The sequence below is a fragment of the Ambystoma mexicanum genome, chromosome 5p (assembly GCF_040938575.1).
Source record: "Ambystoma mexicanum isolate Mex_15411 chromosome 5p, UKY_AmexF1_1, whole genome shotgun sequence".
Lineage (NCBI taxonomy): Eukaryota > Metazoa > Chordata > Amphibia > Caudata > Ambystomatidae > Ambystoma > Ambystoma mexicanum.
Genome location: NC_090930.1, coordinates 164,545,967 through 164,573,041, shown reverse-complemented (window position 1 = coordinate 164,573,041; position 27,075 = coordinate 164,545,967). Strand labels below are relative to the sequence as shown.

Here is a 27,075-nt window from a genome sequence, read left to right as displayed (position 1 = left end):
ATTGGAATCCAAACTACACATTAACCTTTTGGAGCAGAGGGCAATCAGACTAACGCTGAAGTCCTTTCTGCCCTCTGTATGGGGAAAGAATGTCCTGATAATGATGGACAACACAGTGGCCATGTACTACCTCAACAAGAGGTGCCGTTGGGTCACTACCACTGTGTAGAGGGGCAATGCATTTCTGGTTCTGGGCAATGCAAAAAGAAATCTGTCGGCAGTACACCTAGCTGGAGAGCAGAACACGGCAGCGGGTGCTCTTAGTAGGCAGAGCACAGTTTCTCACGAGTGGGCACTGGCTCAGGAAGTCCTTCAAGAGATCTTCGCCCTTTGGAGAACCCCTCAAGTGGATCTGTTTGCGACCAGTGTCAACAGGAAGTGCGAGCTGTACTGCTCAAGGGATTTTCCTCCGAGGGGAGCTCTAGAGGACATGTTCATAGTGGACTGGGAATTTCCACTCCTATACACGTTTCCTCCAGTCCCCGTGATTCCTCATGTAATTGGGAGGTTGAGAAAGTTAAGGAAATCCATGATCCTAATTGCCCCGGATTGGGCCAGGAGGACTTGGTACCCAGACTTTCTGGACTTGTCATCTGCCCTCCAATACGTCTTCCACAAAGAGAGGATCTTCTCTCACAAGAGGAAGGTCGGGTTCCCCACCCAGAGGTCAAGACACTCAGATCTCAGCCTCTCAGAAACCATGCGTGAAGGCTAAGTATTGGGACCTCCCGGATGACATAATGGAGATTTTGCTTTCGGCCAGGACAGCAACAAAATCCTTGTACCAGTGTCATTGGAAAAAGTTCAGTAACTGGTGCAGGGATAAAAATTTGGATCCATTCTTATGTAATACTTCTACAGTACTTTCTTTCCTTTTACACTTGGCCAATTTGGGTCTCCAAGTTGGTACAATAAAAGGACACTTAGCAGCACTATCTATTTTTAAGCGTTCCTCAGAAGAAGTGTCTTACTTCAAAATGCCCTTGATTATTCAGTTCCTAAAAGGACTTGCAAATGTGTACCCTCCAACCCCTTTTCAGGTACCCGTCTGGGAATTCAATTTGGATTTTAAATTCCTCACATGTATTCCATTTGAGCCCTTACATTCTTGCCTGTTAAGGGTCCTTACTCTAAAGACAATACTTCTAGCTAGTGGCAATTACATCAGCCCGCAGGGTGAGTGCGTTGCAGACGCTCTCTTGTAAGCCTCCTCACACCATTTTTCATAAGGGCAAGGTTACTCTTAGTCAAACGCTCTTTTTTTGCCAAAAATAGTCAGACTTTCACCTGTCACAAAAAAGCACTTTACCTTCCTTTTATCCTCCTCCTCGTGCAAGTAAGGAGGAAGAAAGGATACACAGATTGGACCCTAAAAGGGTTCTCATTTTCTATATCTCCCGATTGGCAAAATGTAGGCAATGTGATCAGCTTTTTGTGGGATATACTGCACACAAATTGGGTCTAGCAGTAACCAAACAAATATTGTCAAGATGGATAATTTTGGCAATCACTGAATCCTATAGGTTGGCTACAAAAGATCCTCCACATGGGCTTGAGGGCTCATTCAACCGGGGGCATGACAACCTTTTTGCCAGAGCTGTCCTTCATATAGCCCATGATTAATACTTACTGGTACTCCCTCCTCCAAATTCATACTGCTTTGGGAGCCTATCTGAGATGAGGAATACGTGGGCGGGGACAATCCAATCGAAGAACAAGTTACTTACCAACTGTAACGTTCTTTCGATTGGATGTTCCTCCTACGTATTCCTCATCGACCTTCCCATCCTACCCTGCCATACAGTTTATGCATTTTACACTCAATGTTCCTTGAGAGCTTACGATCTAAGGGATACGCCTTATCAGCTCATCAATGGAAAATATACGAAAAAACAGAACTGAAGCCAAAGGGCGCGGCTCGAGCCCTTTATACTGCGGATGAAGTTGACGGCAGCCTCCGAGGGACATAAGCGACGCGACCTCGAGTACAGTGCCCTTTGGTGGATCATTTTTTTGAAGAAGCAAAGCTGAAGATACGAATATCTGAGATGAATACGTAGGAGGAACATCCAATTGAAAGAACGTTACAGTTGGTAAGTAACTTGTTCTTCTGTTAGTAAGCATGAGCTGACATGTCTAACTGCCTTGTTAGTCTGCTTCAGCAGTTTTCTCCCTTGCCACCTCTTGCTACGTTGGAGAAAGCAAAGTTTGTTTTTAATGACCTTAAATGAATCCCAGAGTACCAGGTTGTTAAACTCCTCCCACATTTGCACCTCCTATTTCTAAGCCAGTGTTTAGTGGCTTTGGAAAATGTGGAATTATGTCTCGCTCCAGGATTACCCACATTTAGTTAGTCACTTTGTTCATTAAGTTTTAATTCGATCTAACCAGGAGAGAATATCCACTGCACAATAAGGTACCTTGTTGCGTAAATAATAGGTTTCCAGTTCTGCTGAAATGGTGAGTAGCAGCCTGACTGGGCTAGTAAGGTGGCCACCATATATCGAAGGCCATTTCAGATGTAGCAAAGAAGAGCTGCCCCAGTATCAAGATTCTTGAGCGGTCTGGTGAAGGGCTCTTGGAGTTATTCGCTTGGACAGGATAGGGAACCGTCCCTCCTGTTGCAATATGGAACTTACAGTTGCTTTCCTCAGCAGGAAGTACAGTCAAAAACCATTAAAAAAATAGTAGCAGATGTGTTTTATATAACCTGGCAACTGTGACCCCCATTTGCCTTTATTTTTTAAATTATTTTAATTTGTATGGAATAGCAGCAATTTTCAACAGGCGTTTCGCAGTGTAGGGGAGAATAGGTTGGTGCATACAAACAATCCAGGAACCATTAATGCAAGACTTTGTGCATTATTGTGACCTAGATATATACCATAGTACCGGGTTAATTCAGGGGCATGGTGGTGGTGCCTCAGGGTAGAATCGGATCGGGCTGGATGTGGATCTTCAGATGGGGGACTGTGTCGGAGAAAGCTGTATGGAACAAGTTAGATTTAGAAGCTTGAATCTTTTTTAGTTGTCTATCTGTTAATGCAAAGTTTAATAGCCCTACTCCCTGTCCCATTTCCTCCATACTTGTGGGATATTCTGTCCTTTGGGATGGGACCTGAGAACTTTATGATAGCATCAACAAATATTATTTTATTTAAATGTATATGTGGGCCAGTGTGTATGGCTTTGACCCTGCCTTCCTGAGCCCCGCCCAGTGCCCTTCAGGCCCTTTCTCCGCGCGGTGGGCATCAGATGCACCTAGCATCGCTGTTTTATTTTTTATTTCCCTGCTTTGTCCTTCAAATTTGTCTTCCTGCCCCGGTACACTATGCAGTGGTGGACTTTAACATTCTTTGCTTAGAGTGCCTGGGCCCAGACCATCTTTGGGACTAGTGCTTCTACTGCACTTTCTCTCAGTTCGTGCACTCGAAAGATGGCTCGTCTGGTGGGAAGAGGTCTTCCGGTAAGTACCTTTCTTTTTTCCGGGGGCCCGGTCTGTGTGGCTCCATCCTGGGGAGCAGTTCTATGGTCTCTAGCGTCACCAGGGTTCGCCCTGGGGTACCCCAAGTGGCGGGGTTTAAATGGGATACCAGAGATTCCTTTGAGGTTCTTACTCCTGGGGGTTAAAACAACCGGGTGTCTCTCCTGAGGGTGTTCCAGAGATCTTGTGAAAGCTAATAGTACTGTGTTCTCTCTTGAGGTTCCCCTTCTGGGGGCTAATAGAACCGAGGTCTCCCCTGAGGTTCTCCCTCTGGCGGTTAAAAGTACTGGGGCCTCTCCCAAGGTTCCTCTGAAAGAAGCACCAGCGACACCAAGGATCCCTGTTCTGGGCAAATGAGACCGGATTAAGTTCTGAGGTTCTTCTCACAGGGGCTAAACATACTATTGGCAGTCTGAGGAAGCAAATAGGATGGACAAGCATCTAAAGTCTACATTTACCAGCTCTGTCGAGGATGCCTCAAGGAGGGCTAAAAAAATCAATTCAAAGCTCCTAAAATAACAGCCATATCCATGATGGCCTCTGGCAAACCTGCAACGCGTGTCACCAGATTGTCTCAATGGCACCTCAGCCAGTGTAGACAGTGCCAGCCATTTTGTTGGCTCCTTCGAGGTCAGCCATTTTGTGGCCTCCCTCAGCAGCGTCCCATCTGAATTCCAGTCCCACATCTTGGCTGTCTGCATCCTTGGGGGTCGGGGGATTCTTTCAATTCAACATTGGAATGGAATTTAAGAATGCCCAATTCACCAATGTTATCGCTTTCACGGACATCAGCTCTGGTGCACTATGTGGGCCCATGGATGGGGGGAGGTGGACACCCTCTTGGCAACTGGTTTTACTAGACTCATGGAGGCACAGTCCGCTTGATCGTCCGCTTTCCACTCTACAGCCAAGAACATCTTCAGAGGAGGCGTTCTTCAGTAGTTTTCAAAACCTGATCTATTCTGACCCTATAAAGGCATACTTTAAGGACCTCCCAGTCCACCAGAGCCTCCTGCACCAAAGGGGGTGCCTCCTCCCAGGTCAATGGAAATGCCTCTTTGCCCCCACACCACTCCAGAGCCAAAGGAGCCTGAGCCAGTGCTCACTGCTCCACGCTTCACACCGCCTGTCCAATCCTGCCAAAAGGGAGGTGCTGGATGTTCACAAAGAGGTTCCCCCTTCTTTCTTTTTGCGACACGTTGCTGGATTTTATGGCTTTTTTGGACATTCCAACTCCTGATGATGTGGTGCTGCAGGTGGGGGTTCTATCAGGTGTCCTTACATTGAAGTATCAGGGATGGTCTGGCAACTTCCGTCAATGGGACATTTTGGCAGAGGCCGCATGGGGCGGGGAAAAACCACATATGGACCAGCACATAAACAAAAGGATAGACGCTCACTACAAGGTGCAGGCATCTGAAGAAATTCTCCTGGCTGCATGCCCTCTTCAGTCTTCCACTGTCGTTGCTGCGGAAATCCTACAGGTCAGGTCTTGGTCATCCCCTGCCTCCCAGATGTTTTCCAAGGAGGATAATATTTTGGAAGGGGTAGGGAATAAGGTTTTTGCTAAGGCGGCACTTGTGCTTCGTCAGGCAAATAAGGAAGTGGTGCTTGCTGCAGCTAATTTATGGAAAGAGCTTTTGGAATTCAAACAGTTAATTCCCCATGACAGACTTTAAGATTTCAACACTGGCTTGTACCATGCCAGAGTCCTGCCTCAGGATTTGCTAGATGCTGATGTGCGTCATGTCGATACTTCCGTGCATGGTCTTATGATCGCTTTGATATCACCTGCCAGGCAAAGGTTCTAGATGTTCTGTTTGAGGGTAAAGACCTCTTCCACAGTTCAACAGATGTTGTTAGCAAACAGCAAAGCTAGCACTTTAACGGCCAAATCGCTGTCAGTCCTATGTAAACCTTCAGCTGCAAAAGTCGGATTTCAGCAGGTTTCAAGGCTGCAAGCCTAGTCAGCCAGACCATTCACAGAGCGGACCTCAGCAAAATCAACAGAGGCAAAGTGGCTGTTTTTTTCTCCCATTCCCGCTTCCACTGCCGAATACAGTTCCCTCTTCTCTGATAAAAAAGAAAATACCAAAGGATTGTTTGGAATGTTCTATGCAACTTTGGTTGGGGGCTGGGAGTACGCATCTCCTTTAACCTGGAGGCTTGGCGAATCATCACGAAACACCAGTGGGTTCGGTCAGTGGCCCGTTCGGGTTTCCGCCTTCCCCTTACCAGCAATTCCTCCTTCCCGTCCTCCTCTACATAAGACAGGTTCACCCTCTCTCCCGTCCAAGGTGCAGAGGTTCCTGGACTTGAAGATGGTTGTACTAGTCCTTCCGGCGGAAGAGGACATGGTTTTTATTTGCACATTTTACAGTGCCAAAGTCTAACTTTTTGGGACCTGTTTGATTTCAATCTTCACATCCCTCAAGAAGAATTCAATATGATCATGCCCGTGCAGATCCACTTCTCCCTTGTAGGGACGATTGGCTCTGTGTTGTAGATCTTCAAGATGCATGCCTGCATGTACAAATATGGCCCCAACACCGCAAATGTCTCCTGCTTTCGGTACAGGTGAACTTTTTCAATACTGAATCCTCCCCTTCGGGTTGAGCTCGGCACAGAGTTTTTTTTTTACAAAGATGATGGCTGTAATAGCAGCCTTCCTCAGGCTTTAAGGAGTCAGTCTATTCGTATTTAAAAGACTGGCTCCTCAGGAGTCACTTTGCCATACAGCAGTGGCACACATTCAGTTAATACTCCAGCTGCTGTACAAGCGGGGACTGTCATTGAAAATCAAGAATGACAATCTCGCAGGAGCTGATTTTCTTGGGTGTCTGATGGAACACTGTCAGTGCCAAGGTTTTTCCGACCAGAGACAGGATGAAGTATTTAACCCATACATGCTCCCTTTTCCTCAATTCCACCCACAGGTCGACGTGATGGTTTCAGAGGCTCCTAGGTCTAATTGCCTCTTGCGTCGTAGACCTCTTTCTGGTGAGGTTGTAAATGAGACGCACAGAGTTAACACTCAAAGCTAGTCCCAGGCGAGGATCTTCAGACTTGATTAATTCCAGTGTCTTTGGAAATGACAGCTGACCTCCACTGGTGGGGATGCCATGCCTGCATCAATTTCCTCATGTTATATTGACGTAGTCTTCCCTGTTTGGCTGGGGTGCAACATTGGGTCACTTGGAGGTTTCCCACCTATGATCTGGCCAGGACAGGGATCCCCATATCAACTACCTCCCGCTTCTGGCAATCTTTCTTGCCTTGAAGGCTTTTCAGCTCTGTTTCTCCAACAAGGTTGGTCAGATTCGGACGGACAAGTTCATTGCAATGTTTTACATGAACAAGCAAGGCAGCACCAAATCTCTGCTTCTAGTAGACCTAGCCATTCAGATTTGGGAATTGGAAGTGCAGAATCCATATACATTCATGTTGAGCATACTTGTCTGCTATTGGTACTTACCTTAACACTGACATATGTTCGTTCACCCTTGTGAATCCAGTGCTAAAAATGACACTTTACTGGTGTTCTGCACCAGTTTCCTCCTGTCAAGCTTCCTCACGTTAACGTAGACCTCAAAGTGCTTTGCCATAAAACATTTGAACCCATGGCGACGGCGGAGTTGAAAATGCTCTCCTGCCAGAAGAATAGGGGAGCTGCATTCTGTCTATTGAAGAACATTTTCTGATGTTCCTTAAGGACAAAGTAGTTAGTGCTCAGCACACACCCTTCATTTCTACTGACATTTTATTTAGACTTTCATATTGATCAGTCTTTTTTTTTCTTTACCAGTGTTCTTTTCTTCCAGACCTGGCGTCCGACGCTAAACTAGTCCTTCACAACCTTGACGTTAGATGTTGTGACGAATCTAGCACCATCTTCACTGAGAGAAGTTTCCCTTGTGTGGCCAGTGAAGGGCAGAAGATACCAAACTTGCTGCTGGGCTGGTTTTTGTGCAGCAAACTACTGTAGTCTGATAACTTCAACTTTGTCATACCTTTTCTGCTGTAAGCCCCGAACACTACTTCCACATGGTGTACTCGACTGATTTTTCTGGCTGTTGCTGCAGTAGTGGCCTTCATCCCAAATTCCATGCTAGTTCCATGTGGGGGTGAACTCTGAATTCAGTGTCACTCTTGCTACTTGTACTTGTGTCTGCTTCCTTTACACTTCATACCATGACTGCCGCCCTTTTACCCTCTCACTCTAAGCCATCTCATCTGCAAACCTGGTCAACACAAAATACAAAGGCGTGTCTCTAAATGACAAAAACTGTTTATATGATCTTCACAAGTGTTGTGGCAGGGTGCCTGAGTGAACACAATCACACACCTTCTAAACATTCGGAGTCATTCTAAGACAAAACAAGTTTTGTACTCTGGGATGATATTGAAATTATTTAAGATACATAATACATTTGTCTTTATAAAGTCTGAGACATTGATAAAGTGTGAAGCAAAACAGATTATATCTCACTATAAACATACAGTGCCAACTCGCAAACAATAACAAATACAGATACAAATCACAGTATGAATAGAAACATAATTGCTTACATAACTGTGTAAATGGATGTGACGAAAGCTTCCCAATTTAATCAACTCCTATTTTCTTCATATTTCCTACAATGGCAGCATTACATCTACATAGGCGTTTGGTCAAATTATATTAGCCTAGAAGTTACTGCAGGTTCCTAGCTGGTATGAATCCTCATATTTCATGTCACATTGGTAACAAATCTTGGTATATCAGTATCCCGATTTCTTTTTTTTTTCAATATTGGCACTTGTCTGTTATTCCTGCAATTTCAACCAATCTGGCCATCAATGGCTAAAATCTGTGCCACATAATTACTTACTATTGGTACATACTTATTTTGTATTGATACCTAATCAGTATTCCCAATCCTACAATTTCAGACGATATTCATAGAAGTACCTAATGTCTGTACTGTTACTGCCTGGTATTGGTGCCTAATAGTAATGTCTCAGGTCTATTACTTTGATTGCCACTTCTAATGATCTGCAGCTAGTTTTTACCATTTCTCTCAAAGATCTGATGGCACGTCTTCCTCAGGGCATGATCACTGAAAACACAGAAAACCATAAATGTCTTGTGCACCATGGTGTAATGACCAATCATTTACGCACCAATTGATTTCTACTATTTGAACTAATGTAGGAAACTAGAGAACGGAGACCCTAGTTTATGCATGCTATCACATGTTTCACCAATACAAAGTGTTCACACTGATTATCTTCAGCCTGGAACATTGTAGTGTTAAATGTATGCTGGTATTTTAAGCACACTTAAATTCCACAGCAGGATATCTTACTTCACATGACCATCGACCAATGCTTGGAAACACTCCCATGGTTTTTGTACCTATAACGTGCATGGGTATCACCAGACCGTTAATTCTGCATTATTAGGAGCTGTTCATGAGCACCCGGTTTGCTCTCTTGTTGCCTGGTCCCGTGTTAGGGTCCCGCTCGTCCGACGGCTGTTCAGTTAGAATGCCTTGAACAGCAGTTTCTCTATCCATTAATGTATGCACCACATGGGCATACGTCAAATGCCTGAAATCGAAGTAGGACTTGAAGTTGACTTCTTTTGCATATATTGCACTATAGTCATTCTAAAACTAGGCAGTCTAACCCTTTGTCGGGTAGCGAGCAAACCAGTTTGGGTACATGTCATCTGTGGCATGAATGTTGCAAGCAAGCTCTTTAACATCTACCTCAAAAGGAAGGAGGACTGATCAGATAATCAGTCTCTGGTAGCACTTCAACTCAGAAAGCTACTTCAACTTTTCACGCTACCTTATTGGTCTTAACCAAAATGGTGGCTTCATGATTACTGGTGCCAGAACGTCTGCAGTCATGGCAATTGACATTTAAGAGGCTACGTCTGCTGCAAACGTCCTACCTCTTTTACATCTCGGAACTAGCAATGACAGTAATTTAAGGAGAGGTCGCAGATACCACCAAAGGTGGATCCATCTTGGAGAATGTAACCTCTAATCGAGGGGCCTCTCCACAACCAACTTTAGAACATCAAATTGTAGCTCTGACAGGTCTCTTTAATAATGTAAAAGCAAAACACTTGACGGCTGGAGTAGTGGAGCTGGTCAAAGGGGTAGAAGGGTTGTAAGTAACCAAAGTCGTGGTTAATTCCCCTTCCCCCCCGACCTCTGCCCTACAACCCCCTACATTTGCCAGGGTGTTTTCTCTTGTCAGATGCTAGTGTGAAGGTTGTTAGTTTAAGGTTGTAGAGATAGGTGTCTGTAGGACTGTTGGCATGGAGGTGGGGGACTCTGAGACCTTATCTCACAAAACTCTGGTGGGAGGCGGAATCTCACAGCATCTGAAAGAATGGCGGGGCAACCTCTAAAGCGGCAGCCAAATCCATAGGACCCACTATTAGGCAGCCCTTTTGCCCCAGTGGACAGCCTTGGAGGGGTAGAACTTTTCGATACTACTTCTCAATTGGAAGAGTGAGAGGAATGGCTGGTTAAAGAGGCCAAGATTCCCTTGTGGTGGACGTGGGAGAGGTGTAAAGCCTGCTCAAGCAGGGGAATCCTTACCAACAGCCACTGCATTAGCTACCTCAACCTCTGAGGTCTTGAGTCACGAAACACCAGTGGGAGGCAGGCTGTCTCAGCATCTGAAAGAATGGCGAGACATTACTTTTGTGTCATGGCCACTGGTCATTGGCCAATCACTTCACATCCTGCAGGGTCCCAATGGGCCCAGTCTTGGCGCCTTGGCACCAAGCTCATGATAGTGTTCTTTGCGCACACTGTTGAAGGCACGTGCATCTGGGCAGGGCGGGGCCCTAGCAATGCATAGAAGGCACGTGCAGAAGGAGTGGCAAGGTGGGGCCTCAGGGATGGGCCTAAAGGGAGAGGCTGGGGTCAGGCTATATAAGCCGGCCCCACCCGCATGCTGGCGCTTCGCGTTAGTCTGCTAGTGCAGCGTAACGCTTACCGCCGTTCAGAAGACCTTGCCTGTTTCAGCACGTGTATCCTCAGTCTCCGGAACCCTCCAGCATCTTACCTTGAGCTCAGCCACACCACCGCTTCACTTCGACAAGTACGCGCGCGTTTTACCTGGGTCAGCCGCACCATCGCTGGAAGCACTATCGCTTCCCCTTCTGCAGCTACGTGCATATCTTACCTGGGTCTGCAGATCCTCGCGGGTGCCACCCGGCATCCTTATCAGTCCCTAAACTTCCATCAACACGGGATCTTCTTCCGACACACCATTCTCGAGGATCTTCATCTCCGGCCGCCTGTTCGGAAAACGCCCATCAAGCACCGATCAGCTGCACCTGCAAAGGGAAAGGAAACACAAGGTTAGCACTTGCATATTCTTTCATACTCTAAGCGGTGAGCTTCAGGTAGAGGCCATTTACCTCTGGTAGCTCCTCCGCAATAGACTTTGTCATCACATGTTCCTGGATCATCTTCATACCTATGGGAGAAAGGACAATGTAGGGTTATGGACATTAATCATGGGAGAAGATTCACACTATCAATACGAACAATCAGAATTACAAAACTTAACTTCAAGACGGAATGGTTGCACCCGGTCTGGACCTTCACGCCAAGGACCTGTGACTCAACTAGGTCCATCTACAGTGCTCCTGCTGGAAGAAAGCCAGACGGAGAGCTCATCTTTCAATCAAAACAGGTGAGCCTGCATGGGCAAACTCTTGCTCACAACCTTCTGGCACGCAAAGGTTGAGGGGAATTCCGACGTCACCACGCCATTTTCACCGTCTTTCATCTTCTCTCATGAGCAGAGCAAGTGGCCTGGGTCCTCGACAACGCGGTAGCTGGAGGAGAGAGCTGATCCACGGGAGCCAGGTCCAGGGAGGGCTCCAACCGTGCCCCAACACCCCCGCAGAGACCAGGTGAGCTTAAATTTGGATGCTTGGGCATTGCAAATCATAGCTCAAAGTTACTGCCTCCCCTTCATTCAGAACCATCCACCGGGGAGCCACTCTTTGAGGGTTCCAGATCCGCACATTCTCAGATCCTTCAGGCCCTCTAACTCCATGATTGGATGGTGTCATTAGACTTTCAGGGTGCTTATTTTCATGTGCCAATCCATCACAAGCACAAAGTACCCGAGGTTCGCTGTTGGCTGTTCTCATTATCAGTTTTGATTTCTGCCTTTCGTGTTGACCTCCGCCCTGAGGGTTTTCACCAAGCTGATGTTGGTGGTGGCAGCGAGTCTCGGAAGAGGGGGATTCACATCTTCCCTTACCTCATAGATTGGCTGATCAGGGCGCTTTCTCGTGAACAAGTCCTGGATCATCTCAATGTCAGCTGCCACTTTCTTCACAGACGTGGTTGCTCCCTCAATCACAAGAGACACTTTCTCCAGTTAATTGGGGCTGTACTGGATACATCCCTGGTGAGGGCTCAAGACATTTTGCAGATGGTCTCTAAATTTCAGAGTGCCCAGCGTCTCCCGGCCTTTGCTTTTTTGAGGTTCCCCAGCCTCATGGCATCCTGCATTTTTCTGGTGACAGATGTTCCCCTGAGAATGAGACCCCTTCAATGGACTCTCGACACAATGGTCACAATTCTCGGGGAAACAAGTCAAACCTACTTCAGGTTTCAAGCAGTGTTGCATAGGATCTCCTGTGGTGGGCCTGCGAGGACAACATTCTGAAGGGAGAACCTTTTTGACAACCGTGGCCGGAGATTACCTTAGTGACGGACGCCTCACTCATGGGGTAGGGAGCCCATGCCAACAATCTGACAATCAGCGCTCGTTGGTCTTTTTCACAGTCCAAACTACACATCAATCTTTTAGAGCTGAGGTCAATCTCTGCCATCTGTACTGTGAAAGAATGTTCTGATAATGACGGACAACACAGTGGCCATGTACTACCTCACAAGAGAGGTGGTGTAGGGTCCCCACCACTTTGCAGAGAGGCAATGCATCTCTGGTATTGGGCAATTCACGAAGGAATCTCTCTATCCGCAGTTCACCTAGCCGGATGGAACACAGCGGCGGATGCTCTGAGCAGGCAGGGCACAGTCTCCCAGGAGTGGGAACTAGCTCAGGAAGTCCTTCAAGAGATCTTCACCCTTGGGGGGAACACAGAAAGTGGATCTGTCCGCAACCAGTGTCAACCTGAAGTGCGAACTGTACTGCTCCAGGGTATTTCCCCCCCAAGAGGAGCTCTAGGAGACGCGTTCATAGTGGACTGGGAATTTCCACTCCTGTACAAGTTTCCTCCACTCCCCGTCATTCCTCATGTGATCTGGAGGTTGAGAACTTTCGGGAAAAACATGGATTGGGCCAGGAGGACGTGGTACCTGGACTTTCTGGACATGTCAATCTGCCCACCAATACGTTTTGCACAAAGAGAGGGCATTCTCTCGCGAGAGGAGGGTCGGGTTCTCCAACCAGAGGTCAAGACACTCCGCCTTCACGCATGGTTTTCTGAGAGGCTGATGTGCATGGGTTGGGACCTCCCAAAGTCCTTGTACCGTTGCTGTTGAAACAAGTTCTGCAGCTGGTGCAAGGATAAGCATGTAGACCCTTTACTATGCAAAACCTCAGAAGTGTGTTCTTTTCTACTATACCTAGCCATTCTAGGGATCCAGGTTTGAACCATTAAGGGTTATTTGGCAGCGCCACCCCTCTTTAAGTGGGTATTACCCAAATTGGTTGTTTCATATTGACCGTATGGTACAACTGGCCAAATTCGGCCAGCACTATTTGGCCGTTTTGAAACAACCAACTTGGGTAATCGCTACCAAACATGGGGAGCGGGGGTTTGCCGGGGTGTCTCCCGCTCCCCATGTTTGGTAGTGATTGCTTTTGGGGGAAGCGTGTGTCCTCCGCTTCAGGAGGTCTGGAGGCGGGGACCCAAAAAAACATGCACGGATGGCAAAAAGGTAAGTAAGCGGGTGGGTGAGGGCTGTGTGCTGGTGGGGTGGGTGTTTTAATTAGGGCCGTTTTGGCCGTGGCAAAATTAGCTTTGCGGCCAAATCCGCGAACAATTGTGCCACGGGCAAAACATACACATCCTAAGTACTCGTCTGAGGGAATCGTCATATTTCAAGATCCCACTGGTAACACAATTTCTAAAGGGGCTCACCAATGTGTCTCCCACCCCCCTATCCCCCTGCCCACACACACCAAATCTCGTTTCCAAGTTCCAGTTTGGGACCTTAATCGGGTATTAATGTCTTGTGTGCACTCTTTGAACCTCTACATTAATGTCTGTTACGTTTTCTAACATTTAAAACCATTCTCTTGGTAGCATTAACTTCAGCCCGTAGAGTGAGTGAATTGCAGGCACTATCATCCATGCCACCCTTTAATATTTTCCACAAGGTTATGGTTGTTCTGAGGGTTAATCCTTCATTTTTACATAAAATCATTTCAGATTTTTATGTAGGACAGAACATTGCATTGCCCACTTTCTATCCTCCACCTCATGCTACACATCTAGAGTATCCAAACTACGTATTGATAGGCTTTTTATAGGCTATACAGGTCACAAAATGGGTCAGGCTGTGACTAAGCAGACCTATCCAGATGGATCATTCTGGCAATTTCAGAATGCTACAGGCTGGCGGGCAAGGATCCTCCAGAAGACTGAAGGGCCCATTCCACCATGTGCATGGCTACCTCCGCGGCTCTACAACGGGGTGTTCCGATCAGAAACATTTGTGCGGCAGCAACGTGGTCTATTATACATACATTCACGAAGCGTTACTACCTTGAGTCTTCCCTCGGTCAGGATCGAAGCTTTGGAAAGGCTGTCCTCCATTCGGTTCATGGAAACCACTGATGGCTAAATTCCTACTCATCCATCAAAACAAACAATGCTTTTGGAGTCTATCCAAGATGAGGTGTAATTGGGAGGGACAATCCATTTGAAGAGCAAGTTACTTACCCCTGATAACGTTCTTTAGACTGGATTTTCATCCCACTTATCCTCATCGCTATCCCAGCTTACCCCACAGTAGAATTTCCTATGCTATTACAACTTTTGCTCCTTCAAAGCCGAGTAGGATTTGTCAAACCCGCGGTTATGCGGATAGTTTCTGCTCTAAAGCCAACTGTAGCCAACGGGTGCCGCATGTGCTGTATATATGTATATATCTTCGATGACCGCCTCCTTGAGACGGAGGCCATTGATGGGCATAGATACGACTGCATCGACACACAGCGCCCTCAGCCGAAGCAGCGTAAGCTGTATATCTAACGGCCTGCCACCCTTGTTAACGGATCCCCGCTATGCTCGGGGCATATCGCCTCATTATTGCCCTCTGCTATTGCAATGTCTGCAAAGGAACTTCTAACATTACAATGCTGTAATAATAATTATTGTGTTGGCCAAACCACTTTCTGTAGAACATGATCTACAAAAATTACCCAGTTAAAATCTTTTCAAATTTCTTGGACCTCAGGAAAAAGGCTGAGTTAGCACTGGTGTGGTTATAACCCGTCGCCTGCTGATCACTATGAACTCTGCAGCGAGATTTGACCTTACTCCGCTATGTTATTGCCTGCATTAAGAGGACTTTAGCCTCATCTTGGTGTGTACCGTTCTTGATTGTGTTTAAAGAGTGAAAAAACATGTCTATTCTCTTTCTTCTAGTATTACAAATGCGGTTCCCATTTTGCGCTGGTAACTCTGGGGACACTGGGAACATACACAGCCTTCACGATAGGAGTCACACAGTGGAGGTGAAGTATATTGTATGGATTATCACTTTAATGCAAATTCCAGAATGGCTTTCATGTTGATGCATAAGGAATTAATAACATGTTTGCATTGCAGGACCAGGTTTAGAATCGAAATGAACAAAGCAGATAATGAGGCTGGCAATGCTGCAATAGACTCTCTACTCAATTATGAAACTGTGAAGGTAAGCGTTTTGCATCATCTTAGTTTACTTTACCTGATTTAAAACAATACATGCCCTTTACCTTCTAGACTCGAGCAAAGAAAATAAGTGCATTTCCAGTGGTGTCAAAGTATTGGGACGGAAGTGCAGGGTACAGCTAATGTTGGGTATTGTTCAAAGCTTCATCTAGTGCAAGAATGTGTGTTCATGTTACAGCACTCGCGATTGGCCAGGTAGGTGCCTAAAGATATTTTGTCTGTGAATTGGCATCTAATTGGTCAAGAAAATCGTGGTGGAACAATGTGGCACATCCGTAACAGTGGCTCATTGAAGGAAAAGCTCAGAGTAGCGCTGCATAGCGGCACAGCCAAATCTTAGATTTGCAGAGAACAAGCAAATGGGGGACGAAACCTGTCACCCGATATTAAAGACTGGGAGCACAATGTGTGACAATTGGGATATATTGTGGAAATGTGTCTTGTGTTTGGTATGGTTATGCTTCTAGGACCCGTACACTTTCCTACGGACTTGGCTGATGCATGTCCTTGCGGTTTGGGATGGAGCATTGTGCATAGCAATATAGTCTTATTATAGCAGAAGGGTGGTGCATTGTGGATGTGTGGATCAGCCGTACCCCCTCATGCGCTGACCGGATTCACACGTTCATTTTTTTCTATACACTGACTGGGTGGTCTTTTACTTCCTTTTTAGGAGACAATACAAGTACATAAAGCCTTTGAGGAGCAAGTATGCATGTGCCTTTTGTACAGGTGTGGCCTCCATATCTGTGCAGTTGGTGCAGGCACCACTCAATTTGTTTATTTCACCAGTCGGAAGAAGGACTCCAAGTGGTGATCTAATTTTGTTTTGGGGCTATTTCGCCTTTGAATTTCCTAATTGGCTGCGGGCGCTGGCTGTCATCACCGTTGCTCCAGTTTCTGATTGCTCCACATTGTTGTGCTGCTCTACAAGCAGAGACGTTACAAGCCGCTTGCAGAGTTTTGGCAGGTGCTGGCTGTTATCGCTGTTGATGCTGTGGACGCCAAGGGTCATAGACATGCTAGAAGTCTTCAGCAATCTCTTCTTTTCTCTGGGCTGCAAACTGTCAACACCTGATTCACCAACAGTGAAGTGTTTGTGGACTTGATCTACAATATTTCCAAATGGTCCATAATGTAGGCTTTACACAGCAAAGCCAATACGGTTACCACTGTTTTATCTAGCTGCCCCTCTGGTCCTGTTGTCCCCTCTGGGACGCCGCTCGCTGGCACCCCCTCATTTCATCCAGTAACCAACCGTACTCCTGCTCCTTCATGCAGCTTTAATGATACTCCATGTATCACACAATTTTCTCAACAAAGCTGACATGGCAGACACCATGGATACAGCTTCGGGTGTAGCGGCCTCAGTCGATGCAAACATGGCTGAGTCTGCAAACAATCCCAAAACATATCCCCAAACAACTATCACATGCCTCCATCTGTACACATGGGCTCCAGCTCTATTTCGGTATTAAACTTTCTTCTTGATTCACTCCTCCGATTGTATGACAACATCCGTGTTGATTTAAAAGACGACAAATCGATTTTAAACCCTACAAACTCTGAGATGTGCTTTCTAGATTGCTATGCTCTAGCCCATAACCCTTAGACCACTTGTCAGTGATTGATTTGGACACAAGTAGGCAACATTCCCCTCGCGAATGCACAAATACTCCATTTGCAACCAAACCAAATGGCAGCACGGATCATACAGACTTGGGCAAGTTAATCCCATGGAGACTCCTATGGTCGTTGATGCCCAACCCCAAGAGGTTGCATCGGAAAAATCATATTAAAAAAGGAGTAAAATCCAGGATCCTGGCCAATTAAGTCTTCTTAGTCTAATGTGTATCGCTCCTTTTTAATACCTTTTTTTACAAGAAAGAGACCCTACAAGTTTATCCATTTTGGCCTTCTCGGTCTAGGCGTACTCTTTACAAGATGAGACTACTAGACCCTACAGTACTCTAGAAGAGCACACACTATTTACAGCATAGAGCTCAGAAGCGTAGACAGAGCAAGGCCTGAGCGGGCAAGGACCACCCAAAATCTGTAAATACCCACTCGGCAGCACTGTGTGGTAGGCGCACAACCCCATTGAGCTGGCTGGGGCGTCAGCCCCACCCCCCCTGAAATTTGAGCTGAGGGGCAGGGCTTTTTGTTACTCAGAGAGGGGACGGCTTTAGAGTGTTACTGTGTTCTTGCAGAACACAGCAAACCTTTAGATCGGCTAGTTTCAGGAAAGGCTTCCATCACTGCACTGCCTAACAAAAATGAAATGCATACATCAGCCCCTTCCCCACGGATGCAAGTGAACATATAACAACGTTATGTGTTCTTTCACATCCAAGGGGAGGGGTCTGATGTGTACACTTGGTTTTTCGTTAAGTAGAGAGGGGAGGAAAGTCTTTTCTGAAACTAGCAGTGTGAAAGGGTGTTGTATTTTAGCCTATTATGTATGTATGCGTGTGTGTATGTAATGTATGTATGAGTGTTTGTGTGTGTATGATGTATGAGGGCTAGGTCTGCAGGTAAATGAGTGTATGAGATGTTTAAATGGGTGAGTGAATGGATAATTGTGTGTGTGTGTGTAAATGAGTGCGCTTATGTGTAATGCTGGACCGAGGAGCTGTTTCTGGAGGGTGGAGGGTGGGGGTGTGTAGTAGTTGGTAGGAGTGGGACTGGTGGGGGAAAAGAGGGTTCGGATATATGGGCTCCCCGCCAGACAAGTTTGGGGGGTTGAACAGAGGGGGCGGAAAGTTTGCCCTGCCCAGTTGCTAAATTTGCCCCGCCCATAACCAGATAACCCCCTCGACCCCCTCCTAAATGTAGGTTTTGTTGCACTCCTGCTGTGTGGACACTTACAGATGTTTTACAGCGGTGGACCTAACTACATTATCTTAAGACCCCACTTGTTAGACAGTCTTGGCTATGCCTGGGTAAGAAGGAGAACCTGGGGTCCAGCCTTGTATTAATAATATTCATCGCACCTCTAATGCCAACCATACACAACTGAATACAGCAGGTCACCTTGTCAATTTAGTTTAGTTTATTCATTTATATTGCGCGCCAGACCCGAGGGTAAGAGGGCTCAGGAGCAAACAAGATTATTCTCAGCTTAGTTACAGTGCTGTACAGTAGTTACAGTGAGTACATTAGTGATATACAATTTAAAGATATACATATTTACATGGTTTACAGTGGCATGGTAAGTTAGGCAGTCAATTAACAGTCATTGTGTTTTATCCACTGGATGTAGTTGTGTCTAAAGTGGGTGTAGGATTGAGGAGTCCTTAAGGAATGCGGTAGGGAGTTCCAATGTTGGGCTGCTCTCACCTGAAAGCTGTTGCCGCCCGTTTTGGTTCGTTTGAACCTGGGAACTGTGAGCAGATTTGCATTTGAGGTCCTGGTAGGTCTGTTGGGGGTAAATCTATTTATTCTGTCGACTAGGTAACGTGGGGCAGCATTATTGAGGCATTTATGAGTTAGAGAGGCTACTTTTAGCAGGATTTTGTCTGTAATGGTAAGCCAGTCATGAGTTCTCCTGATATTGGAAATGTGTTCTCTCTTAAGGATGCTGAGCACTGCTCTGAGAGCATTATTTTGCAACGTCTGGATTTTGTTGGTAACCTGTTTGTTGGCTCCTATGTAGAGGGCGTTGCAGTAGTCCAGTTTTGATAGTACAAGTGCTCTGGCTAGACTGATGCAGGTCTGTGAGGATAGGAAGGGTTTGGCTGCTCTTAGCTTACATGTGTATGCCGTGGAAGATGCCATGGAGCTGACCTGTTTGTGGACGGAGATGGAGGAGTCAATGTATATTCCTAATGCTTTCACTTCTTTGGCTACCATGATCGGGTTCCCGTCAATGATGAAGCTGGTGTATTTGTGATCCAATTTGGTGACGTTGGGGGTGGAACCGAGGATGAGGAGTTCGGTCTTATCATTCAGGCATAGACTATGAGAGGCCATCCATGCCTGGATGATGAGGTACACCCTGTTCACCAAGGCCAAATCATGGTTGTAATCTCCCGTCAACAGGATGAGGATCTGGGTATCCTCGGCATAGTTAGTGTAGGTGATACCCAGGCCATCGAGATCATCAAACAGGGGCTTCGTGAACACGTTGTACAGTGTGGGGGAGACGCAAGATCCCTGAGGGACTCCGCAGATGATTGGGATGGGGTTGGCGGCGGCTGAGGTGGAGAAGACACGCATAGATCTGTTACTTAGGAATGACTCGAGCCAGCCGATGGCTTCTTGTGAGAAGTGGGCAGCTGAGTCCAAGTGGTTGCATAGAATTTTGTGATCTACTAGATCGAATGCTGCCAAGAGGTCTAAGAGGAGCAGTAGAGCAGTTTTCCCATTATCTCTCAGGGTGTCAATTTGAGCTTTCAGATCGATAAGGGCCGTTGGGGTCTAAAGCCTGATTGCCGGATACCCAGGAGATGGTTTTGTTCAAGGTATTTTTGTATTTGTTGGTATGCTGTCTTGTCTAATATTTTGAGCAAAAAAGGCACGGTGGTAATAGGCCTGTAGTTGGTGGGTATAGAAGGGTCAAGAGAAGGTTTTTTGAGAAGGAGGACTCGGGACTCTTTAAGGTTGCTGGGGATGGTGCCTGAGGAAAAGGAAGCGTTGATGAGTTTGGTAATGAATGGTGAGAGGTCTCTTGCCTCATCTTTAATGATTTGTGAAGGGCAAGGGTCATCCTTGCAGTTTGATGGTTTAAGGCTGAGAATGTTTTTTTCCACTTCTAGGGTGGAGACTTTGGAAAAGGTGAAGCGGGTAAGTGGGTTGGGCATGGGCTGTTGGGGTGTGGGCAATGGGGCAGTGTTAGAGGAGTTTGTCAATTTAGTTATGGATTCTTTCTTTTTGTTAATTTTAATTTGAAGGCCTGCTACTTTGTTAGACAGGGCATTTTGGACACTGATGCACCATTGTTTGTCTTTTACGTATGTGTCTGGGATTAAAACCGGTGTTTCCAATTCTTTAATGATAGTGAATAATTCTTTGGTACTAGAATTAGCTTGTTCTATAGTTATAGGACTCTTGTTTGGTGGCTATGACTTCTTTTTTGTAGGTGGATGTTATTTTATTGAGAATCAACTTATTGTCTGTGGGGGATTGTCTCCAGGCTTGTTCCTTTATGCGTTTCTCGAGTCAAAGGGCTTTAAGGTGAGAAGAGAACCAGGAGTTCAAGTGTTTTTTCGGCTTAAATTTTCTAAGTTTTAGCGGTGCAATAGAGTCAAGGGCTGAGCTCATGATTTTGTTGTAACCTTCTACAAGGTCATGAGGAGTGGAGGTAGCTGGGAGTTGGTCTAGAGTCGGTAAAATGAGTGGGATTCGTTTTTCCACTGTGATATTTTTCTTCTCGTAGGGATGGCTGAGGCTTCGAGGCCAAAGGAGAGGAGATGGTGGTCAGATCATGGTTGTGGGGAGTTAGCTGAAATGGAGGCCACACAGTTATGGTCTGCTACCCAGTCGAGGGTTCTCCCTTTATTGTGGGTAGGGGTGAACACTCTTTGGGTAAAGCCTAGTTCTGACAGTGTATTGTTGATGAGGGTGGCTTGGGGGTGTTTGGGGTCTTTTAGGCTTAAATTGAAGTCCCCTAGGAGGAGGCACTGGGAGGTGTTTTTTAGGTTATTGGTAAGGATATTAGTGAGGTCTTCCTCGAAGGAACCTAGGGGGTCCAGGAGGTCTGTAGAATAAGTGAATGGATATGGTAGGCAGCTTAGCTTTGAGTGATTCACAGGATGGGAGGTAGTTCGAGGAGTCAAGTCTAATGTTGAGGTGTGTTTTGGCAATTATGGCCAGGCCACCACCTCTAGATTCTATTATATCCGCACAGAGGATGGTGTAGTCGTCAGGAATGGCTAGCGAAAGGGCTGGGCCTGCGACTGCTTGGAGCCAGGACGCTGTATAGCTATGAAGTCTAGATCTTCTGCTAGAATGAGGTCTGCTAAGTCTGTGGCATGGGCTACTATAGAGCGTGCATTGAATAGGGCTCCTCTTTTGGGCTAGACAGTCATTTTGGTGTGAGTAGGATTAGAGTCTGTGTTATGCACCTTATGCTTAGTCAAGGTGGTGTTTGGGTTATGCTTGGGTCTTTCCAAAGGTAGGTTGGTGAGTAGGGTTGTAACGGTACACCGGTATACATGCCGTGAAACATTTCATTTACAACTAATAACCGTTATCTGATCTACACCGGTTTACCGTGGGGCCTGCTGTGAAGCATTCCCCTGATTTTGCAGTTGTGTTCACAATTGGCTGCGCACAGAGTAAAGTCTTTAACACGTTCAGTGGGATTTATGGCACCCGAGCTGGGAGGCTGTGTGACTGACAGCTTCACTAGCACGACTTGCACTGAATATGGAGGTGGTGGCAAGCAGTGGCTCTGCATTGGAATTCACACAGCCAGCCAATGTTGCTGCAGTTTAACACTTCGCCAACTGTCCAAGATAACAGCTGCAGGTCCGGGCCACCAGCCAGCAACATGAGAGGCTCACTGAGCAGAGCATGCATGCAATGGGCAGTTTGAAAAGTGCCCGAGGTCTCCTAACAACGTGCAGCGTGTAAAATACTGAAGGAAAAAATACTCACTTGGAAAACGAGCAGGGGAGTGCTCTGATCTTTGTAGCACGTCCTGTTTGCCTATCTCCCCCCTGGCCCCTGGGCAGGGCGTGTGCAGTTTAGATGGTAATTGATAAACATCCCTGCTGCCTGCACCGTGACCCCGGCACTGACACTTGCAGGAGCTGCTAAATCGTTCCGGGCTGGCGCCGAAGGGGTGAAGTGAAGAAGCAACAATAAGCCATGGGTGAAGTGATCTCCTATTTCAATCATAGAGTTAACTTCCCCATGGCTTTATTGCTGGCTTCTTATCTTCATTTCACCGGCCCGAAGCCCTGCTGCTAAGTTTCCTTTCATGGCTGCGCAGCTCCACGAACAGAGAAGGGAAGGGTAACGCTGCAGAATAACCCAGTAATATTGATTTAAATACACCATGCATGAATATGGGGTTTATTTTCCAATCCTTTTCTGTATTTCCCATTTTAAGCATTGCTCACTTATCAGGTTTTTTGCACATCACGTGTTCCGCTCATGAGAAAAGGGTGCATGCTGGCTCACCCTTATTAACACTTTACCACACTATGTCCAGTCACCATTTAACCCCGTGACACCTTGTGCATGCAGTTGATAAACAGTTCCAGGGGCAATAGGTACAGGTAAATTAAGCGCCACATCATGGTTGAACCATCCTCGTTGTAGGAAGCACCGACCATCACTACCCAGAATTTCCAAATAAACGAAAATACCTCCATCGCAACCGATTCTAGGGGCTTCAATTGAAAGAAAAGCATCTTTATTCAGACTGCTTTTTTGACACAAAGGGAAGAAACTGCCCCATTCCAGGAGCAACGTAAAGCAGCACCCTGTACTTGCAACCATTCCCCAATGCCCTCTTGTTGTAGGTTTCCAACTTTCCAGACTGGTAGGGCAATGAAAGCTAGGCTTTCTAGCACTATGCACTCGAAAGATCACCCCCACCTCGCCAGGCTGGGAGGGAGAAAAATTGACTGCAGCAGTACGACTGGTGCTAGTAGCCACAGACTAGTTATTTACAACACAGGCTGGGGATAACACTAGCAGCTCGCATGACAAATGGCACAAACCAAAGCGCACGCTGAAACCGGACGCAAAAAGTGCTTGGACATAAATCTAAACACAAAGACGAAAGCCTTGTGTGCTTCTACTCCACTTTCAGCAGCCCACAAACGCTTTGACCCCCATTGAAGGGTTTGTTTTTCCAGCAGCCCCCATTCACCAGTGAAAGCTGCCTGGAGAAAGTGGGCTGGGATTCCTGCAGGACGGTTCTGAAGTACAACAGCATCCCCGAGCAGGCAGGTCCGAAGGCTCAGGACCCGAGAAGGACTATATTTTAAACTTGACAACTAAAAGGTGGAAGGAAAAGATACCCTGATCCTATTCCAAGTAAGTGTAAAGTCCACTGAAAACATTTAATTCATATATGAATTTAACAAGGTGGTTGCTTATCGAAAATAAAGCGGCGTTGTTCACATTAAAAATCTCACTTATTTTATTATGACCATTTCATCTTGGTCGAAGTTTGCCTTATTTACAATAATACCTTGTATTTCACGTAGCACCTACGCAGTAGACTGTGGCTTCGTAGCGCTGTAAATAACAGGCGTTACTATTATCCAGCACACTTAAAATATAGTAACTCTATCTTTTTCATTCTTTCCGTTTTCACGCTAGTGACAGGGTTAGATGGAATAGCCCCCAGAGCCTTCTTTACTGACTGGGTGCAAGTCTTTATTAAATTGAAATATGCATAATGCAAGAGGTGATAAGGAAGAGGTGTGCTTTAGCGGTTATGTTATTGTTACCAAATGTGGATCCATGAAATCCGGGTCCTAATCCTGCCTTCCCCACTTGAACGACATTGTGTGATCCTGTGCAAAATGGATTGGCCTCTCTGTTGTTTGACCATGTAAGGCTTTCGTGTTAAGAGTGCTGGGAGAAACCGAGAATGATCGCTGCAATGAGCAGAGCTGCGGTGCTGAAGGGGTTCCCCAAAGCAATACATTACAGCTCTACAGAGGAGCGCTGGGCTTTTTTGGGCCAGATTATAATATTGGACATTTAGTCACACGCCACAAACTAGTAATTTGGCACTAAAACGCGTGTTTTGTTTCACTTCGGCTAACCTAACTCAAGGGTCCTCATTTCAACGACCACTGAAGAACAAAAAGGCAGATTCTGCACTGATAGGATTCGAAACTCTTGGGACCATGTTACAATTGCGCCTCTACAGTGGGCACGCAATTCACTGAGCTATCTTTCCAGGGAAATGTATTCTAGAGTGACACAGCGTAGGGACGCGGGTCCCCGGGGGGTGGTTGGAAGAAAGAATCCCACTGCCCAGTGCCCACCCTCCTACAGCTGTTCTCCGGTAGTGTCTAACACTGAGCACAGACACACATTTAAAGTACACAGTGCATAAATATTCGGTCACTCACACAAACACACACACATGCACACGAACGGCTATGCCTGCATAGCAATAAGAACGAGCTCTTTTTGTCTTCAAGTAATTAAACAGTTGAAATAAAAGATGTTTTAAAATGCACACAAATGAGATGCATTGGCACGCATACAATAGTTTTAGAAGCAACGTGAAAATGCTATGAAATAAAAAGCAAATGTGGGATGAAGGGAAACACCCAGGCAGAACCTGCAGTTTTAGTTGTTTATAATATACCAAGTACCTTCAGTGGTATCACTAGATTGCATTAACTCATGGTGTCACTCCTGGGGGGATGACACCAACCCTAATAACGCCACTGGATAGGGGTCAGGCTCCCTCAATTTGTTGGCTTTCTTGCTTGTATTCAGGGCAGGGGGATTACTGCTCCCGTAGTGAAAATCAAAATTTGTCACCAATGGATCTGGTTCTGTATGTTCACTACACTGACCCACTTCGAGATAATAGAGCGATTGCCAGGAAGAAAGCTCCAATTCAGAGTGCTATCACCAGTGTCTGAAATTGAATTACACGCCTCATTGCCAAACGCCAGAACTTAACCTCGCAGAGAGAGTACTTTTGTTGCATTGGTGGTTCAGAGCCTGTTGATAAGAAGAGAACAGGTCTGTGAGAGCGGGGTACTGCACAGTTTACACATGCGCAAATAAATGAAGGCAGCCTTAGCAAAAGATGTGGGATAGCGTTTATCTGATAACTTTATTTTTGCAACTTTAAGCGTGGTGGATTCAGACCAATAGGGTGTCCGTCAGAGCCTTATGGGAGAATGTAGTATGAAAAAAAGCTGCTTGTAATTTACTGACACACCCTTGAGCATGCCAAAACTGTGGCTCCCAAAAAACATTTAAAGACGGGTCGGTTAAGTCATATCAGCTCCCTTAGCAATGACTGAACAAGACAGGTACTGTAACCCCATTGAGTGCTCTCACTGCACAGCATTGTGAGAAAATATGCCATTTATTATATGTTAACCTTTGTTGAAGGAGCACAGCAAATCACTAATAAGTGCTGAACAGGGCACCCACAACGAAAGTGCATCAGTAATGGGTACTAGTGCACGCTGCATTGTTCTCCAGCATGGGGTCTGGCATGGATTCACATGCTCATGAATATTCCCCGTCGTCAGGCTGGGAATCCTCGGTAAAGAATAAACCAGTATCAGTTTCGTTTCTGATCTGTCTTTCGTAGTAATAACCAATCACTGGTCTCTGCGTCATACTGACCACAGCCAATGACTGCCCTCTACCTAAGCACCGCCTCTGGCAGCCATCTTCAGATTTTTACCGCACGTTCATGTGTTGGGATCCTCGTGCTATTGCTCTCGAGCGTTAGTGCTATTTTTCGCGCTTTTTTCACAAAAACTTCGATTCTTTCGGTCAAAAGAGCCTCAAGCTCCACCGATCCTACATCCGATCAACGGGGACCCGTGTCGGATTCGTCTGCGCCCCTCAAGGGTGAAGATTTCGTCGAGCTACACTTCGGAGGACTCCAGAAGCTTCTCAGGCCCGGTCTCGGAGATGGCCCAGGAGAAGGGAAGCTCGACGCCCGGAAAGCTGTTCAGGGTCTGCCCTGGATGCCAGCTGCAGAACGTCTTTAAGGAGGACGAACACTCTCTGCCTTTACTGCCTTCATGAGGACAAGACGCACGTGGAGAAGGACTGTGCGTTTTGCGGCAACATGTCGGAACGGACCATGAAGGACCGCCATCAACGTCTCGCCAACTGGCTGGAGGTTAAGAGCCCGTCTGGCGAGAAGAAGAAGAAATCCGAGCGGTCTTCTAAGACCTTTGAGGGCGCCCCGGCGACGGGGGCCCAACATAAGGCCAAGCACAGCGAGTCCGCTGGCACCGGGAGCGCCGAACGGTCGGGCTCTACGGGCGCCAGGCAGGGCGCACCCTCCCCGGCACCATCAACCACGAGCCAACGCTCTGGGTCGGGTAAGAGGAAGGCCGAGCACCCGGCGAAGCTCCTGGAGAGGCCCCGGTCGAGCTCTAAGGCAGAGGAGGAGCGTGGCAGTGCCCCCTCCCTCAAGGATAAGGCGGTGAGCGCACCTAAGGTGGTGAAGGCCTTGATCCATCCGACCAAGCCCTCTATCGAAACGGTCGCGGCGGCCCTGGCTCAGCCTGTGGAGGCTGCACCAGTGGTGGCGACCTCAGGGCCCAGAATCTCCCTGCCTCCTCGGAGGGAGTCTTCTTTTGTGCCCATCGATAGGACCCCCGTGAAACCCTCCGTGGGGAAGAAGAAGGGGGGGCAGGGCGTCGTCGTAGATTCGGCCTCAACCTCAGAAGAGGAGCTGATCGAGGTCTTAAGCCACGGCCTAGGCGTGGAAGAAGGCCAGCCCGTCGGAATGGACCCCGACGCAGGTGACGACGACGACATCGTCGAGGATACCGACGGGGCCCCTGCTCGCCCGTCGGATTCCCCTCTGCCAGCGCCGCAAGACAACTCGGCGGCCATTTTGTTGGCCATACAGTCCTTATGCTCCGAGATAAGGACGAGGCTACCGTTACCGACGGAGGAACCTCTCCCGTCGGGGGATCCAGAACCAGGACCTTCTGGTGTTCCCCCTACCAAGAAAAGAAGGATC

The 27,075-nt window shown here is 46.9% G+C and overlaps 1 protein-coding gene across 1 annotated transcript in view; it reads left to right on the top strand.

The window, feature by feature from the left end:
* The window catches only part of ABCB7 (ATP binding cassette subfamily B member 7), a 1,379,199-nt gene that overhangs the window by 722,429 nt on the left and 629,695 nt on the right, over window positions 1–27,075 (top strand). Inside the window, exons 7-8 of the mRNA XM_069612580.1 lie at window positions 15,135–15,223; window positions 15,318–15,405. Of these exons, the coding sequence (XP_069468681.1) occupies window positions 15,135–15,223; window positions 15,318–15,405 (177 nt within the window). The remainder of the gene's footprint in view (window positions 1–15,134; window positions 15,224–15,317; window positions 15,406–27,075) is intronic.